This window comes from Notolepis coatsorum (assembly GCF_963971535.1).
Source record: "Notolepis coatsorum genome assembly, chromosome: 4".
Taxonomy (NCBI): Eukaryota; Metazoa; Chordata; class Actinopteri; order Aulopiformes; family Paralepididae; genus Notolepis; species Notolepis coatsorum.
The window spans coordinates 63,919,340-63,935,717 of record NC_140168.1 but is presented as its reverse complement, the minus strand read 5'-3'; the positions used below and the strand labels follow the sequence as shown (position 1 = coordinate 63,935,717).

General features: G+C 43.0%; 1 protein-coding gene across 1 annotated transcript in view; it reads right to left on the bottom strand.

The window, feature by feature from the left end:
- LOC311226541 (ras/Rap GTPase-activating protein SynGAP-like) overlaps positions 1–9,018 on the bottom strand; it is a gene marked incomplete at its 3' end in the record, with an annotated part of 153,477 nt that extends 144,459 nt beyond the window's left edge. The window contains exon 1 of the mRNA XM_084311961.1: positions 8,962–9,018. Within this exon, the coding sequence (XP_084168087.1) occupies positions 8,962–9,006 (45 nt within the window). The 5' untranslated portion in view covers positions 9,007–9,018. The remainder of the gene's footprint in view (positions 1–8,961) is intronic.
- Positions 9,019–16,378: the final 7,360 nt, after the last annotated feature.

Sequence of the window (16,378 nt, the reverse complement as noted above, 5' to 3'; positions counted from 1 at the left end):
ACAGAGTCCAGAACAAAGAACCAGCATACAGAATGGCACAATGTCTCCCAGTGAGAACAAAGGAATCCTCCCGTGGAAGAATAGAGAGCGATGACGATGTCTCACCAGGAGCGCGGCGGTAGATGGTAGCATACAGAACGACCCGACGAGGACTGGAGGGGAGGTCCAGGTATTTAAAGCCCTCTGGGGCGCTAATCACAAACTCTGAACAGCTGTGAAAGGTAGTCCAATGGTGGGGGCTGTTGAAGAGCAGAGGAGAGTAAAACATCGCGAGGGTGGGGGCTGGTGAGGTGAGGAGACAGGGAATTAAAGGGCCAGGGAACAGGCGAACCTTACAAGTATAGCATTCTATAGTAGTTTACATAAGACCCAGTGCCTCATCCGTAGCTAACATTGCATTGCACTATCGCAGGACCTTAGCATGTCTCCCATGCTTTTTGTAAACTTATGTACATTATACCTGTTATGTCTTATTCTATTACTTGTATTATTGCACAAATGTCTTATTCTCATTCCTATTCTTATTATTGTATTATTGCACAATCGCTGCGGGCATGACCCCCGCATTTCACTGTATGCTTGTATGCCGTGACAAATAAAACTCTTGACTTGACTTGACTTATCATTACATTGAGCTGTAATTGACAACAAAATTATTCTGTAAATACATAGTAGTTAGCAGGAGAGCGGCACAGCCTCGCAAACCTCAACTGCGACCAATGCGGCTGGTCATTTTAGCCACAATTAGGTACATAATTTTGTCCGCATGCAACCTGCCGCATCCATTACCGCAAAGAATATGAACCAATATTCATTGTACTATGCTAGAACAATTTTGTACAATACAATATAGAAGTACAGAACCATTGGTGCAATAAATCCACACTCTGAGAAGCAGCGGTAAGCAGGAAAAACATCCTAATGGGGTAGACTGTTGTACCCTGCTTATAATCTCATCCAAAAGATATATCTTTAGATCATCAGTAAACTTAACCTAAACTAGAAGTTTGATTCTCTGGACCTGAGACCAACGCATCACATGGTTTGGGTCTGGGTCGGGATGGAATTTCACCCCATTCTCTCGGGCCGGGCCTGTTTCATATGGTCATATACAACATCATACACATGGGTCTGGCATGGGTTTTACCTCACTTTAGTGCAGGTATCAAATAATTTTAAATATAATTTGGTGTGATAATCAGAATGTTATATGTATTTTATACACACTGTGATTGATATAATAAGGTCACAATGTTATAATACATATAACGGTTTGTGTGCAATGCGACCTATTGGCTGCCTGTAGTGACAGTGGGCTCATTTCAAGCCAAATTCAAATGCATAGGCTATGAGTCGGGTATTGCCTCCCATATCCTAATTGTTACTTTTACATGACAAATCATAGGCATATTGCCTTGTTTAAATAGACCTGTCCTGTAAAACTGTAAAACCCGCCAGTTCTGTCAGGTTTTAGGACATATAAATAGACTAAGGAATCGATGACATTTCAAAGTGAGAACAGCTCCTTCAGAACTGTATAGTGGGAGCTTATCTTAACTTTTTCCACTTGACCAAAAACATCAGCCCTTATTTCCTGAATTCGGTACTTGGCATAACATTCATAGAGTGTAGTAGGCCTACAAGTGCACTGGTAATCACATTTGAGTCCATCATCGCCTACAAATGAAATGTCCAAATAGACCTGGAGAACCCAAAAACAAAGCTGTCACTGAAGTGAAACTCACTCGGAGCGGGGCAACATTTTTCAGGATCTGTCCAGAGCAGAAACAAGGGCGTACGGTGCTGTCCGTGGTTCTGAAAGGGGGAGTCAGCAGTGCAAGCAGGGCATGCTTGAGCTAGTCTTACCTTTCTACACTGAAACAGCCTATTTGCTCTCTCCCATGTAGTCCGGCTTCTCAAACATTCAGTTGCCTTCAGTGAATAATACTAGCAGGCATCATGCATAAAAGGCAAGATCCATTTCACTGACGAAATAACTGCATTATTTATCCCACATTGATGGCAACAAGCCTCACAAACCAGAACGAAACCTTGCGGGATTTCACAAAACGTCTATTTTAAACCAAAAGAAAGTCACGCTCTGTTTGGACTCTCTGGATTCTAGTCAGTGTAGTGTTATAAATTATATCCACTATCCACTGCTTTCCATAGATAATATTATCATCTATTAAAAGTGAAAGTAGCCTAATTCTGACAGCTTGTGAAGTCGCACATTGTAGGCAGCTGTTTTCCTATCGCAAACATAGCCTATATGGATGAATTCATATTTAATTATCGGTCTTATGTAGGAAAATTAGGAAACTAAATGCGTTAGATAAAACACTTTTGAAACAAAATTAGGAATATAATAATAATAATTCATTACATTTATATAAGGCTTTTCTAGACACTCAAAGCACTCCCCACAATGTAGGGTGGAAATTGTCTCCTTCACCACCACTGGTAGCACCCAACCTTGGGCTAAGCAGGCTCAATGGCTACCATACACTGGCACCAGGCACACATCACACTACACAATGGCTGAACGGCTCAGGAGACAAGGGTTGAAATCAGCCAATTAAGAGGAAGGGATGATTAGAATAGAATAGATCTTTATTTGTCATTGTTGGTACAACGAAAATTTGTTAGGAACATCACCACTGGCATACAATGTTGATAATGTTAGGATACATGACTTGTTGTAACATGTAATGTATTTTTTAACAATTGTCAAATAAACTAAACTAAACTAAACTAAAAACATAAGATATAGCATGTGCAAAATAATAATGTCAATAATAATAGTAATATAGTAATAAAGTATCAATGTCCCAATGTCCTCAATATATAACATACCATCATTGTCCCAAGTGCATTTAGTGCTAGTGCAAATAAATTAATAAATATAAATATTTCAGTGACAGTCCAGTGAGTTAATGGAAGGAGGGGGGGGGGGGCGTTGACTTGCAAAGGATGAAATAGTGTATAGTGCAGCAATGCAAGTCCGGTTCACAGTTATTGTTGTAATGTGGAAGTGGGAGTTATGTCACCGGGGGTTGGGTGCGGGGGGGGGGGGGGGGGGGGATGCGGGGGAGGCAAGTTGATGTTGGTCGTTGAGCAGCCTGACAGCCCATGGATAGAGGCTGTTGGTCAGTCTGCTGGTAGGTGGCCTTGATGTCAGGGACCTGATTGGGAATTTGGCCAGGAACATCGGGGAATCCCCTACTCTTTGCGATAAGCACCCTGGGTTCTTTAACAACCGAATTCAGTCAGGACCTCGGTTTAGCGTCTGATCCGAAGGATGACACTCACAGCTGTACGGTGTCCCTATCACTGTGTAACAGGGGCATTGTTACTGACTAGTCCAGAGAACAGAGTGCCCCCTGCTGGACAACAATACCACTTTCCGACAACGGCCTTGACCGGGCTGGAACCGGTGATCTTCCGATCATGAGCCATGCTGCCGGACTATATACGTAAACTAATTGAAGTTGTAGAAGAGACTTGAGTCAAGTGATTTTGTTTGTAGATGATTTTGAAGGTGTATTTAGTTATGTATCTCAGGACTAATGATGAAGTGGTTGATGTGAAAAAAAACATTTGTTAAGGGTTTATTGTAATAAGGGGTAGGAGCTGATACGCATCTTGCTGGGCCTGTTGCTTCGCTCTTTCTCTTTCCGCTGCTTTGAAATCATTCAAATCATTGAAATAATTTTACATTTGTGCTTTGAAATCAGGTTAACAAACAGTCCCGACTGAGGATACATCTAAATAGAAATGTATTATTCTGCTGCTTTCCCACTGCACTGAAATACAACAGGCACAAAGGAAATGTTGGTTTTAAATTAAGCTCGGACACAAAACTGTATCTTCTTCTGGCTGACTCTGGCCCGGACCCGGACAGAATCTGCACAGGCTCTGGTAGGGTCAGGCTTGTTTTCTTGGGCCTGATCTAAACTCAAATCTAAACATCTATTAGTATTCTTGCTAGCCAATTATGACGTTAGCCATGTCGACTTTTGTATAATGTCTGCCTAATACTGTCAACAGACTGTAAAATGAAGAAAGACTGGTAGCAATAACAACTAATGGATCACCACTGAATGACAAATAGCAGTAGAGACACATTTTGAAATCCAAGTGGTTATTCAAATAGATACAACACGCGAGTTAGCCCTCAAAGAATCTCTGAGGAACCTTTTTTTGTGTTAGTGTACTAGGGCTGGGCGATATAACGATAACGATAAATATCGCGATATATTTTAATAATCGCTATCGAATATCGAAATAAAAAAAAATCGATTTTTTTTTTTTTTTTTTTTTTTTGACCTGCAACAGGGCAGTTTTAAAACCAGAGACAGTGGACAGACTTGTCTTTCTTGCCTGCAACTTAAAGTAATGGCTTTGCTTGTCCAAATGACTGACCAAATTGAGATTTATTTTTCTCTTGTCCATTTATTTCCAAGTTCCAAGTTTCTTTAATAGTTGTCATACAGAAGTACAGAATACTTTTATACAAAATGCTTCTTACTGTTACTGTTACGCTTTTGTTTGCTTTCTAATTTAAAATACAGTTTGAAACCGTCTGTACACAGTAGGCTATGTGTGCTAGCAGAACTAGACTCCAGTCACGAGTCACGGTGCACATGTGCGGTGGTTTGTCCACCAAAAAAGCGCCTAAAGATCGAAAATAAACTAGCAGAGCCAGAACTGTTCAACTCCCCTGGAGCCACAGCCAGCAGAGAAGCCAGTTTACTTTTGCTTTTAAACCAGCTGCAGCCTGAGAACTGGAGTGTGAGGGGATGTAACACTAATGACAAAGAATTGCTGCAAAATAAACATACATCTGTTATAAAAAAATTAAAAAAAAATCGATATCGAGAAATATGATAACATTATCATATCGTTATCGCGATATGATTTTTTTCCATATCGCCCAGCCCTATAGTGTACCCAATCATTCATTTAGATTTCACAGTGTAGATATACAGCATGTACATCGGTGTAGATGTACATTTGCATTTATAAAACGTCAAGCAGAGATCCCTCACCATGAATAATTGCTGTTGTTGTTGTTATTTTGTCCCAATTGAACAATCACTGATAGCAGTGTTGAAAGAGTTGTTGTTGGTCACATCTTACATTTTCTGTTGGTAAATGGTGCATTTATATACTGTAGCACTTTTATCCAAAACACTTTACAATTTGTGTTCCTCACATTCACCCATTCACTCACACATTCACACACCGATGGCGGAGGCAACCAAGGCGCCAACCTGCACATCAGGAGCAATTAGGGGTTAAGTGCCTTGCTCAAGGACACTTGGTCACCTGCCCGGGAGGAGCGGGAATCAAACCATTTTTTTCCGACTACCAGACGACTGCTCTACCTCCTGTCGCCCTCTGTTGATTGATTTGAAATTCTACTCTCAGTTAAAGCTGCAGTAGGCAACTTCGGAGAAATGAGCAAGAGTGAGTTTACCTGCCCAGCAGAACTAGAGCGAGCTCTGCATCACTTTTCAAGTCCATGTACACACGCAACAGAGGTTGTTCACAGACTCCCAGAGGCACCAGCAGCTTTAAAGGAACACACCAACATTTTGGGAAATTAGCTTACCGTCTTCTCCAGAGAGAGACAATAAGATAGATACCAGTTTCCTCTCTGTACGTTTAATAGAAAGCTATCTGGCTACATTATAGCCTAGCTTAGCACAATGAATGGAAGCGGACATGGCCGGTTAGCCTTCAGGAGAGGTGTTAGTTGGACAATGCCTAGGCTAACCGGTAAGCTAATTTCCCAAAATGTTGGCGTGTTCTTTTAAGCGGAATAAAAAAATTACAATATATATATATATATTGCCCAGCCTCTGATCGGCAGTTGATTTTGCACAGTGTGTGTACTTTTTGAGAAGGAACGCAATGGTGGTCTTAGTTTTCCGATGTGACCCGGAAACACCACTTGGCAGGCCAAAAACATCTGATTGGTTATTTACATTTACATTTACATTTAGTCATTTAGCTGACGCTTTTATCCAAAGCGACTTACAAGTTCTGTACGACAAGCCATCAGGAAGGGCACAACTCTATCAGCTGAGCAACAATGTTCATCAAAGTGTTGAGTGCTACAGTGTAGGTTAGTTTATTAGGACAAGTGCATGACAGTACGGTTAGTTAGGGTTAGATTTTTTTTTTTTTTTTTTTTTTTTTTTTTTTTTAATTCAGATAATGGTTGAAGAAGTGCGTCTTTAGTCGACGGCGAAAGATTGGACGTGATTCGGCTGTCCTAACTGGGGTGGGTAGTTCATTCCACCATTGTGGGGCAAGGACTGAGAATAGGCGACTTCTCTTTGATGACCCTCCCGGAGCTTGGATAGGAGTAGGTCTGAGGCGGCCAGAAGATGCAGAGCGTAGGGGTCTTGAGGGTGTGTAGTTAGAGACCATTGACCGGAGGTAGGCGGGAGCGGTTCCCTTTGCCGCACGGTATGCTAGGTCGAGGGCCTTGAAGCGGATTCGTGCAGCAATGGGGAGCCAGTGCAGGTCCCTAAGAAGTGGGGTGACATGGGCCGACTTCGGTAGGTTTGAGATCAGGCGGGCCGCTGCGTTCTGAATGAGTTGAAGAGGCTTAGTGGCAGTGGCCGGGAGGCCAGCGAGCAGTGCATTGCAGTAGTCGAGGCGGGAGATGACTGTTGATTGGACGAGGAGTTGGGTGGCTTCTTTTGTCAGGAAGGGGCGTATCCTTCTGACGTTGCTCAGGAGGAATCGGCAGGTTCTGGTCGTCGCTGCGATGTGAGCAGAGAAGTTCAACTGGTCGTCGAGGACAACACCAAGGTTCTTGGCGGTCGGGGACGCAGTCACAGCTGCATTCTCGACTGTGATTGAAAGGTCGGTTAGGGGGGAGGATTTGGCCGGCAGGTGGAGCAATTCTGTTTTGCTTAGGTTCAGTTTGAGGTGGTTGGACGTCATCCAGGCTGAGATGTCGGACAGACAGGCCGAGATCCGCACAGAGACGTGGATATCTGAGGGAGGGAAGGAGAGGAAGAGTTGAGTATCGTCGGCATAACAATGGTAGGAGAAGCCATGAGACGTGATAATGTTACCCAGTGATTTAGTGTAGAGGGAGAAGAGAAGGGGTCCTAAAACCGAGCCCTGGGGGACACCCGTCCGCAGGGGGCGGGTGGCCGACAGGGTCCCTCTCCATGACACTTGGTAGGAGCGGTCATTGAGGTATGATGACAGCCATGTCAGCGCAGAGCCAGCCACTCCCATTCCTGCGAGGGCCGCAAGGAGGATCTGGTGGTTGACTGTGTCGAAGGCTGCAGATAGATCTAGGAGAATCAGGACAGAGGAGAGGCCTTTCGCTTTTGCTAAGTGAAGTGCCTCTGTGACCGCAATGAGGGCTGTCTCTGTGGAGTGACCAGTCCTGAAGCCTGACTGATTAGGGTCTAGGAGGTCATTCTGTAAGAGATAAGTAGTAAGTTGGTTGGATACAGCACGTTCAAGTGTTTTAGAAAGGAAGGAGAGAAGAGAGACAGGACGGTAGTTGCCTATGACAGTAGGGTTCAGGGTTGGTTTTTTTATGAGCGGCGTGACTCTGGCTTGTTTTAGGGAGGTGGGGACCACCCCCGAGTTGAGTGAGGAGTTGATGGTTGCAGTTAGGAATGGGAGGATGTCTGGTGCTATGGTCTGGAGGAGTGGGGAGGGTAGCTGGTCCAGCTGGCAAGTAGTCGGACGGTTTGACGTTACCAGTGTCAGGGTCTCTGCTTCTGTAATGGGAGAGAAAGATGACAGAGTGAAGGATGAGGTTCTCGATTCAGCATTTGGAATGGGTGGGGGTTGGGAGAAGGAGCTGCGGATGTTCTCCACTTTTTCCTCAAAGAAGATCGCAAAGTCTTCGGCAGAGAAAGATGAGGGAGGGGGGGGTGGGGGGGGAGTGAGGAGGGAGGACATGGTAGCATGCAGTTTGCGAAGATTCTTGGCAGAGGCCTCGATCCTATGGTGGAAGAAAGAAGCTTTGGCATTAGTGATGGTTTTGGAGAATGTTAACAAGAGGTTGTGATATGTGTCGATGTCAGCAGTGAGGCGTGACTTTCTATACTTCCTTTCAGCTGCTCTCAGGACCTGTCTTTGTTCTCTCACTGGATCTGTCAGCCATGGACTGGGTGGGGAACGGCGGGCAGGTTTCTCAACGAGGGGACAGAGCTTGTCGAAGGAGGTTGCCAGGGCTGAAAGGAGGGTGGAGGTTGCCATCTCTGTGGAGAGAGCAGAGAAGGTGTCACTCAAAGGTAGAGCGGATAGTATGTCAGAGGAGAGGGTGGAGGGGGATAGGGAGGGCAGGTTGCGTCTGAGTGAGACTGTTTGAGTTGGGGTGAAGACCTTTCGGTTAAGCATGAGAGTTAGTGAGAAGGATATGAAGGAATGGTCAGATACATGTAGGGGAGTTACCGTGGTGTTAATGATGCTGGAGTTACGGGAAAATATGAGATCCAAGGAGTTGCCTGCTTTGTGGGTGGGAGGCATGGCAGTGGGAGTCAGGTCAAACGATTGTAGGAGGGAGACTACTATGACTGACTGAGATGAGTCAGGCAGGTTGAAGGCTATTGAAGGTTATTGAGGCTAGGAGCTGTTGTTTTTGGCATTCCTCATCAAAAAGTACTCACTTTTTTTATTAAGTAATACAAAAATATTAATTCAGCTTAAAATAGCTGCTACCTCTGGGAATCTGTGGAAAACCTTTGTTGCGCACATACATGGGCTTGAAAAGTGATGCAGAGCTTGCTCTATTTTTGCTGGGCAGGTAAACTCACAAATTTTTCAGATGTTGCCTACTGCAACTGGCCAGATGGCCTCACTTGCTGGCATGTTCACAGTCATTCATTCCATGTGGACAGCCTTGCATGTTGTAAACACTGAGCAGGGATTGGACGGGAGAGAGAATGCAGTCTGAGGTATCAGCATACTCACTGGCTGTCTGAAGGCTTGTGGCGTGGCATTGGGAGGGGTTTCCATGCTGGACTGTCTTGCAGACACCCAACTTTTCTTGCGAGTATGGTCTGAGAGAAAAGGCAGGTGGGGGGGAAAACCGATTTAAGACACAGGGAACAGATTTGAAAACAACAGTTTTTCAATCAGCGTATAAGAGACCTGTAAAACAATCCTCATCATATGATCTTTATAAACACTTGATAACCAATCTGTCAGCCGATCCTTCTTTTGAGTGTGGACCCTTTACTCTGCGGCCAGATGTAATTGTGTTCCGCATATTCCTTTATCATCATTATTTTTCGAACGGCAAATATGAGGGGAAACGTCCTAAGCCCACTTTTATCATTCAGGCAATAACCATGATACTGATATGATCACTGATATCATAATTTATATTAGATAAATAATGTTCAATCTCTGTGTCAGACCTGTATCGGTTTGGGCCCTGATGGTTCCTTTTAAAACACATCAACAACCTGTGGACTTCAAGACAGGTGGTTATACTTGTCCAACTGACATTGGTCCACCGGGTTTGACAGCTGGGCGATTTGGATTGGCCATGTTATGATCAGTTTCAAGTGTCCCAGATTTCTTCATAATAATAATAATAATAACTTTGTTTTATATTGCGCCTTTCATAAGACCCAAAGTTGCTTTACATAGGGGGAGAAAACAAACAAAAATAACAAACATGGTGGACAGACACAACATTCAAAGTGGGTAATTAGGGGTTAAAGGCCAAGTTGAAGAGGTGGGTTTTGAATGAGTCCAGAGTTGGGGCGTTGCGGAGTTCTGCGGGGAGGGAGTTCCAGATGGTGGGAGCTGCCACGCTAAAAGCTCTGTCCCCAAAGGTCCGCAGTCTGGTTCGGGGAATGGATAGCTGACCAGTGTCTGAGGATCGCAGGGTCCGTGACTTGTAGGGGTGGAGGAGGTCAGTGAGGTACTGATACTGAGGTGCCAGAGCATGGAGGGATTTGTAAGTGAGAACGAGGGTTTTGTAGGTGATGCAGGATTTGATGGGGAGCCAGTGGAGGTGGATGAGGGTGGGGGTGATGTGCTGCCATAACATATTTGTCACAAAATTCCCTCTACTGGACCTTTTTTTATTTTAAGTACTAGCTCTAGAGAATCACCACCACCAATTAGTCTAGTTGGATGCGCTATTTCAGTAGACAAACAGTTCAGAGGCACATCGTGTTGGGATGCATACCATATGTTCACAAGTTTGATTCATGACCTGTGTCTCACCACACACACACACTCGTGCACTAGCCTATTCTTCTTTGTCTTTATTGAGATGGTAGGAAGGCAGAGAGGGTGACACAGTTAAGGGAAGACACGGGAAAGAAGATTGTGTCAGGATTCGATCCTAAGCCATCAGGGGCACATGGTTCCAGAATGACCATACCTCACACTCCTAGTGACGGAACGAGCAGGGCTTTTCTTTGTGTTTAACTCAGCTTAGGAGGATGGGTAAAACCTGGGTTAAATTTTTTTATACGGTATTACATTATCTTATCTTATATTCAATTTGGTTGCAGAGGGCCCCAAGTCCCAAGAATGGCCCACTTACAATAAATTTGTAATGCAGTAAGTGTTTCCTTTCTTTTTTCTTGCCACTCCAGGTTGATTGTGTAGCCAAGCAAGCCATATATAGTTAGGAGTAATGGATTATATATGTATTGAATAAATAATATACAATGAAAATATATGCATATTCAGAATGTGTGGTAAGATACTTACAGGGGGGGGGGTAAGTGCATGGGCAAGATTGAAAATGTGACTGTGACTGCTGCTTGTACCAAGGTTTGGAAAAATATCACCAAATTGAATATTTTTCATCTTTTTCATTCAACGATGTTATCGCGAGAGTAGAATGCAGATTAATCACGTCTGACTGGTGAGGGAGCCTTTGTTTTGAAAGAGCCATAACATGGATGGCTCCCCTGTAACAGAATAATAATAATAATTATTATTATTATTATTATTATTATTATTATTATTATTATTATTTGGATTAAACAAACATTACAACATGACAGGTTATTATTCCTAGGGTCGGTTCCTGAGTATAACTTTGAGAATTGAGACAGAGGGTCTCTGTGGTGTCCTGTGACCCCACCTGACCCCTCACTGCATGAAGTGTGGTTCCTGTCAATCTGGAGTTACAAAGATAGGTTCTAGTCTTTCATGTGATTTTGAAAGGTAGAGTATTGGGAGCACTGAGCAGATCTCTGATCTCCATGACACTCGCTGATCCACACCATTCAATTCAAAGTTAGATCATGGAGGAACATAGAGTGATCACCACATCAGGTACCCAGTATATTATTTAGCTGAGACTCTGTGGAATACAAAGATAATGATTAAGGATAGAAAAAAGTAAGGCATTATGTAATTATGTTACTCTTGTCTTAGAGCGGATGTCTTAAGGCTCTATTTCTAAAAAAGGTAAACTCTCTACGTATTTGTTATACAAAAGCATACATATTCCATTGTATCAAGCTCAATAATAGGCACACAGACCTCAGTAGTCAAGAATAGTGACTATGGTGAGTAAAGTCAAGGGGAACAAGATTGGAGAATGCATTAGTCAGGGGAACAGTACCGTAAAACGGTAGTTATATAAATAGAAGTTAAAAGCAGGCTACTTTTAGAGAACTCATCCTGATAAACACAAACAGAGAGTCCTAGATTTTTTAATTGAGATTTTTGATCAGGGCCGAGCTACAGGGGGCCAGGGGCCAGGACATTGCTCTGGGTGGTATGATACTAATGACCTCTCTGATCCTTCCTCTGTTTGTTAAGTCAATTCATGTAACTTAATTGTAGTAAGTGGCTCTCTGGTTATGACTGATACGTGTAATACCTTGTTAGTGATCAGCGACATGTTGTCAGGTATGTTATCATGTCATAGCCTTAGTATTGTAAAATGCTCATTTCTATGAAGTGATTCAAATTGTTCATGATCCTTGATATAAGTAGTTTGGGTGATACATTTTATACGCTTCAATGTTCTTAGGTAGAAAGGCCAGGTAGGGTTTCAACATTGTACCACTCAAGTCATCCCTAATTATAGGAGATGCTTCCACCTGCAGAACCACAGAGCCCAGCAGGCTGGGGTCCCGCAGGCTGAGCTCCCGCAGGCTGAGGTCCCGGACGCTTCCATTGGCTGATTTGGGTCACGTGACCGTCCCACCCAATGGCTGAATTGGAGTGTTGCACTGCGGGCATTGGCTGATTTGCAATGTAACAAACAATATGGTCCGTGCGGAACCATTATCTCCAACACATAGTTATTAGCTAACGTCAGCATAATAACGTTAATAGAAGGAGTAAGCCGGCCACTAAAAAGAAAACACACGCAGTGTTCTCAGACGAAAGGGATGAGCGGCACCACTCAACAAAAGAAAGTTTCGAGAGGAATGGAAGTTTGAAGATAGCAGTGTTTCAAGAGACTGGCTAGGCTACAGTATGATGCGGGGGCTGTAGACTGTGGTGAGTTGTTAACTTGTTCCGTGTTCCGCAACTATGTCAAAAAGAAAAACAGAAACAACACATTTGTCATTGTCGTGTTACTTCACAGTACAAATATGTGAGTCCTCTGCTGTGGTTGTGAGTATCCTTTATTAGCTTAACTCCGTAGCAACATCACACAGGTGTATCTGTAGACGGTCTCCTCCCCACTGTATATTCTCTCCCCACCGTATGTATCTTTTTTCTCCCACCCACCCTAATGTACAGTCTCCTCCCCATCATAATGTATATAATCTCTGTTAGGATCTATGGGTAACAGTACTGTATATTTGCATATCGTATATGTCACAAATGTAACATTACTATATACCTGTACGTATATGTCATGTATGTCCCTATGCCATAAATGTTGTGTATGTCATAAATGTCACTATGAATTGAAAATGGGGGACCCTGATGTAAACAAGACAAACGTCTTTCTCTGGTCTGCATCCCCTTAACAATTGTGTGTATTGAGCTGTACTGTATTGTACCCATTCTGCAATCTGTTAAATATTGATTGATTGTTATAACAGATTGCAGAATGGGTACAATACAGTACAGCTCAATACACACAATTGTTAAGGGGTTGCAGACCAGAGAAAGACTTTTCTCTTGTTTACATCAGGGTCCCCCATTTTCAATTCATCATAACATATATATGACATACAGATAGATAATACTGCTACATCTATACATTTATGACACCAGATTTACAAATACAGTATTGTTTGTGATACAATAGAGTCTAAAAAAGAGTATATACATTTGACGAAGAAACTGTACATTGGAGGAGGTTGGGTAGGTTGGGTGGAGGGGGGGGGGGGGGGACTGTACATTGGAGGTGGTTGGGGGGGGAAGGGTTGGGTAGGCGGGGTGGGGGGGTAACTGTACATTGGATTATCGACGAAACCGAAACAAGTAGGCTCCCTTAAAACGCCAACGCTATTCAAAATAAATACAGTGGAGGTTAAAATAAGAATATGACTTGGCCTGAAAAAAAGTTCAGTCAGGAGATTTTTTTTTGCTTTAATCCCTGCATATATGCTTACCACTTGTATCTATTGCTATGTCCGCCCACTACAATCACACGAGCTGTCTAACGCCTGTCCCGTCTCCCTGTCCCCCTGTGAGTTGCTGTCCTGGAGTGCTGACCGGAGTGTCGGACGTCCCGTGATGAAGGCCGGGAAGATGCGACCCTCTCTGCGTGCCCTCCTGTCTCCGGAGGTCTCGTAGTGGTGACTGGAGTGCTGGACGTCCCGCGATGATGTCGGGGAGGTCGTGACCCTCTCTGCGCCGCCCCTATCTCCCTGTCTCCGACTGTCTCTGAGCAATGACCGGAGTGTTGAATGTCCCGTGATTAAGACGGGGAGGACGCGACCCTCTTTGCGCCGCCCCTGTGCCTCAAATAGATTCGCTATCAGCTCTATCTTCAATCTTTCAAAATGTTCAGTTGCTATCGCTATCAGCTCTATCTTTAATCTTTCAAAATGTTCAGTTGCTATTGCATGCACTCATCTGTGTTCACTAACAGTTGGTAAGCATGCCCTCAAGTGTGTAGTCTGCAACACTACTATCACCGACATCTAAGAAGGGAGATCCCCCCCCTTGAATGGCCCTTCTAAGGTCTGCCTGTGGAGCATTTTTCCCTATTGTTAGGTTTTAGTGCGTTTTTCCTTACCTTCGGGTGGGGTATGTCTGGGAGTGCTTGCATTCTTTCATTTATTTGCATTTATTTTAAATTTGTTGGACCTTATGGTGTTCTTGTTCTGTTCTTGACTTATTATTATGTTTTCTTCTTGTTTAAAGAAGACATGTACGGCCCATGGGGACATTAACGTGTGTTGTCGGGTCTTATAAATAATTTGATTTGATTTGCTATTGCATGCACTCATCTGTGTTTCACTACACACATGAGTGCATGCTTACCAACTGTCCGTCTGCAACACTACTATCACCGACATCTAAGAAGGGAGATCCCCCCTTGAATGGCCCTTCTAAGGTTTCTCACCTCCACACTGCCTGTGGAGCATTTTTTTCCTATTGCTAGGTTTTAGTGAGTTTTTCCTTACCTTCGTGTGGAGTCTGAGCTCGAAATACAAAAATGTCATTACATGCGTTGTGTATTTGACAAGTAAAGAACTTGAACTCATTTTATGCCTGTCTTTTTATAAATTTTTTTACTGCTGTTTTTATGTTTTTTTAAATGTTTTTATTAAGGATCTCCATTAGCTGGTGCCATGGCTCCCAGCTAGTCTTCCTGGGGTCCACACAACACAATACATAAAACAGTTAATGCATAGATCAATACAAAAGTTAAAAACAAGGATTTAGTAGCCAATAAGATGCTATAGATAGAAATAAAAAACTAAACAATTAACAAAACATACAATAAATATCCATTTTTAAAGATACAAAATGATAACTTGTAGGCTAATAGGCAAAAACCCATACACAAATGCAATACACATTAAGGCAACAGCTGTAATTGAGTTTTTAGTTTCTTTTTAAAAATCGATTTACTAAAAGTGTAGAGATAACTAGGTAGGTTGTTCCAGAGTGTTATGCACCTATAAATAAAAAAAAACGCTTTAAAGCATTGGTTCTAGGACGAGGGAGTACAAACTGACCATTTCTGGCCCCTCTTGTATTATGGTCTTGTATAGAGCTTCTGTAAACAAGTTGCTCAAACACAAAATATGGAGTCTTGCTGTTAATGACTGATTTACACAATACAAATGAGTTAGACGATAACCTTTTTTCAACTGTGAGCGGTGAGCCAGGAGAGACCAGCATGCATACGGTTGACATTGGACCTTAAAACCCAAAGCCAACCGTGCTGCCCTGTTCTGGACTACCTGTAGTCTCCTGATCTCACCTTTGGTGGCAGATGACCAGATCACAGAACAATAATCAACATGACACAGGACTAGACTCTGAATAATCTGACGTAGAAGAGGACGATCAACAAAAGAAGCACATTTTCTAACAATGCCTACAGCTCTTCTCATCTTTGAGACAATGTTAGTGATGTGGTTTGACCAAAATAGAGTACTATCCAGTGTCACTCCAAGGAGCTTAATGCTTTCAACTTGCTTAACTATGGAGTTGCATGAATTTCAAATAAGCTTTGGGTTACAAGACAACCCATGCCTCGATCCAAACACCATACTTTTTGTCTTAGAGATGTTCAGTACAAGCCTGTTAGCTACTATCCAATCATTCACATCATTAAATTCTCTGCTCAGGACTTCATTAAGCATACCATTTGATGGACAAGCATAATACAAGGTGGAATCATCTGCATATTGGACCAATTTGGCATTCTTAGTAGCCCACGGTAGGTCATTGGTGAACACTGAGTAGAGCAGAGACCCTAGGGAGCTCCCCTGTGGAACACCACACTCCAAACTTCTACTACTAGATAGGCTGCCATTCAAATAAACCTGCTGAGATCTGGAGGACAGATAACTGCATCCACATCAAAGCCAGGGGATTAAAACCATAGTTTATCAATCAAGAGAGAATGGTCAAGCACATCAAATGCAGCACTGAAATCTAAAAACACAGCTCCCACTATCATGGAGTTATCAATAGCTCTGAGCCAGTCGTCAGTCATCTGAACTAGAGCAGTCGATGTGGAGTGACCAGTTCTGTATGCATGTTGAGACTCTGTAGCCAGACTGTTAAACTGAAAATATTCTTGGATTTGTGCAAAAACACACTTTTCCATGATTTTGCTTAAAACTGGTAAAATGCTTATAGGTCTGGAGTTGCCCTCATTAAAAAATGATTTGGAGTCTTTGGGTAAAGGAGTAACCTTAGCCTCCTTCCATCTCTTTGGACATAGTCCCACTTGTATACATCTATTAATAATATG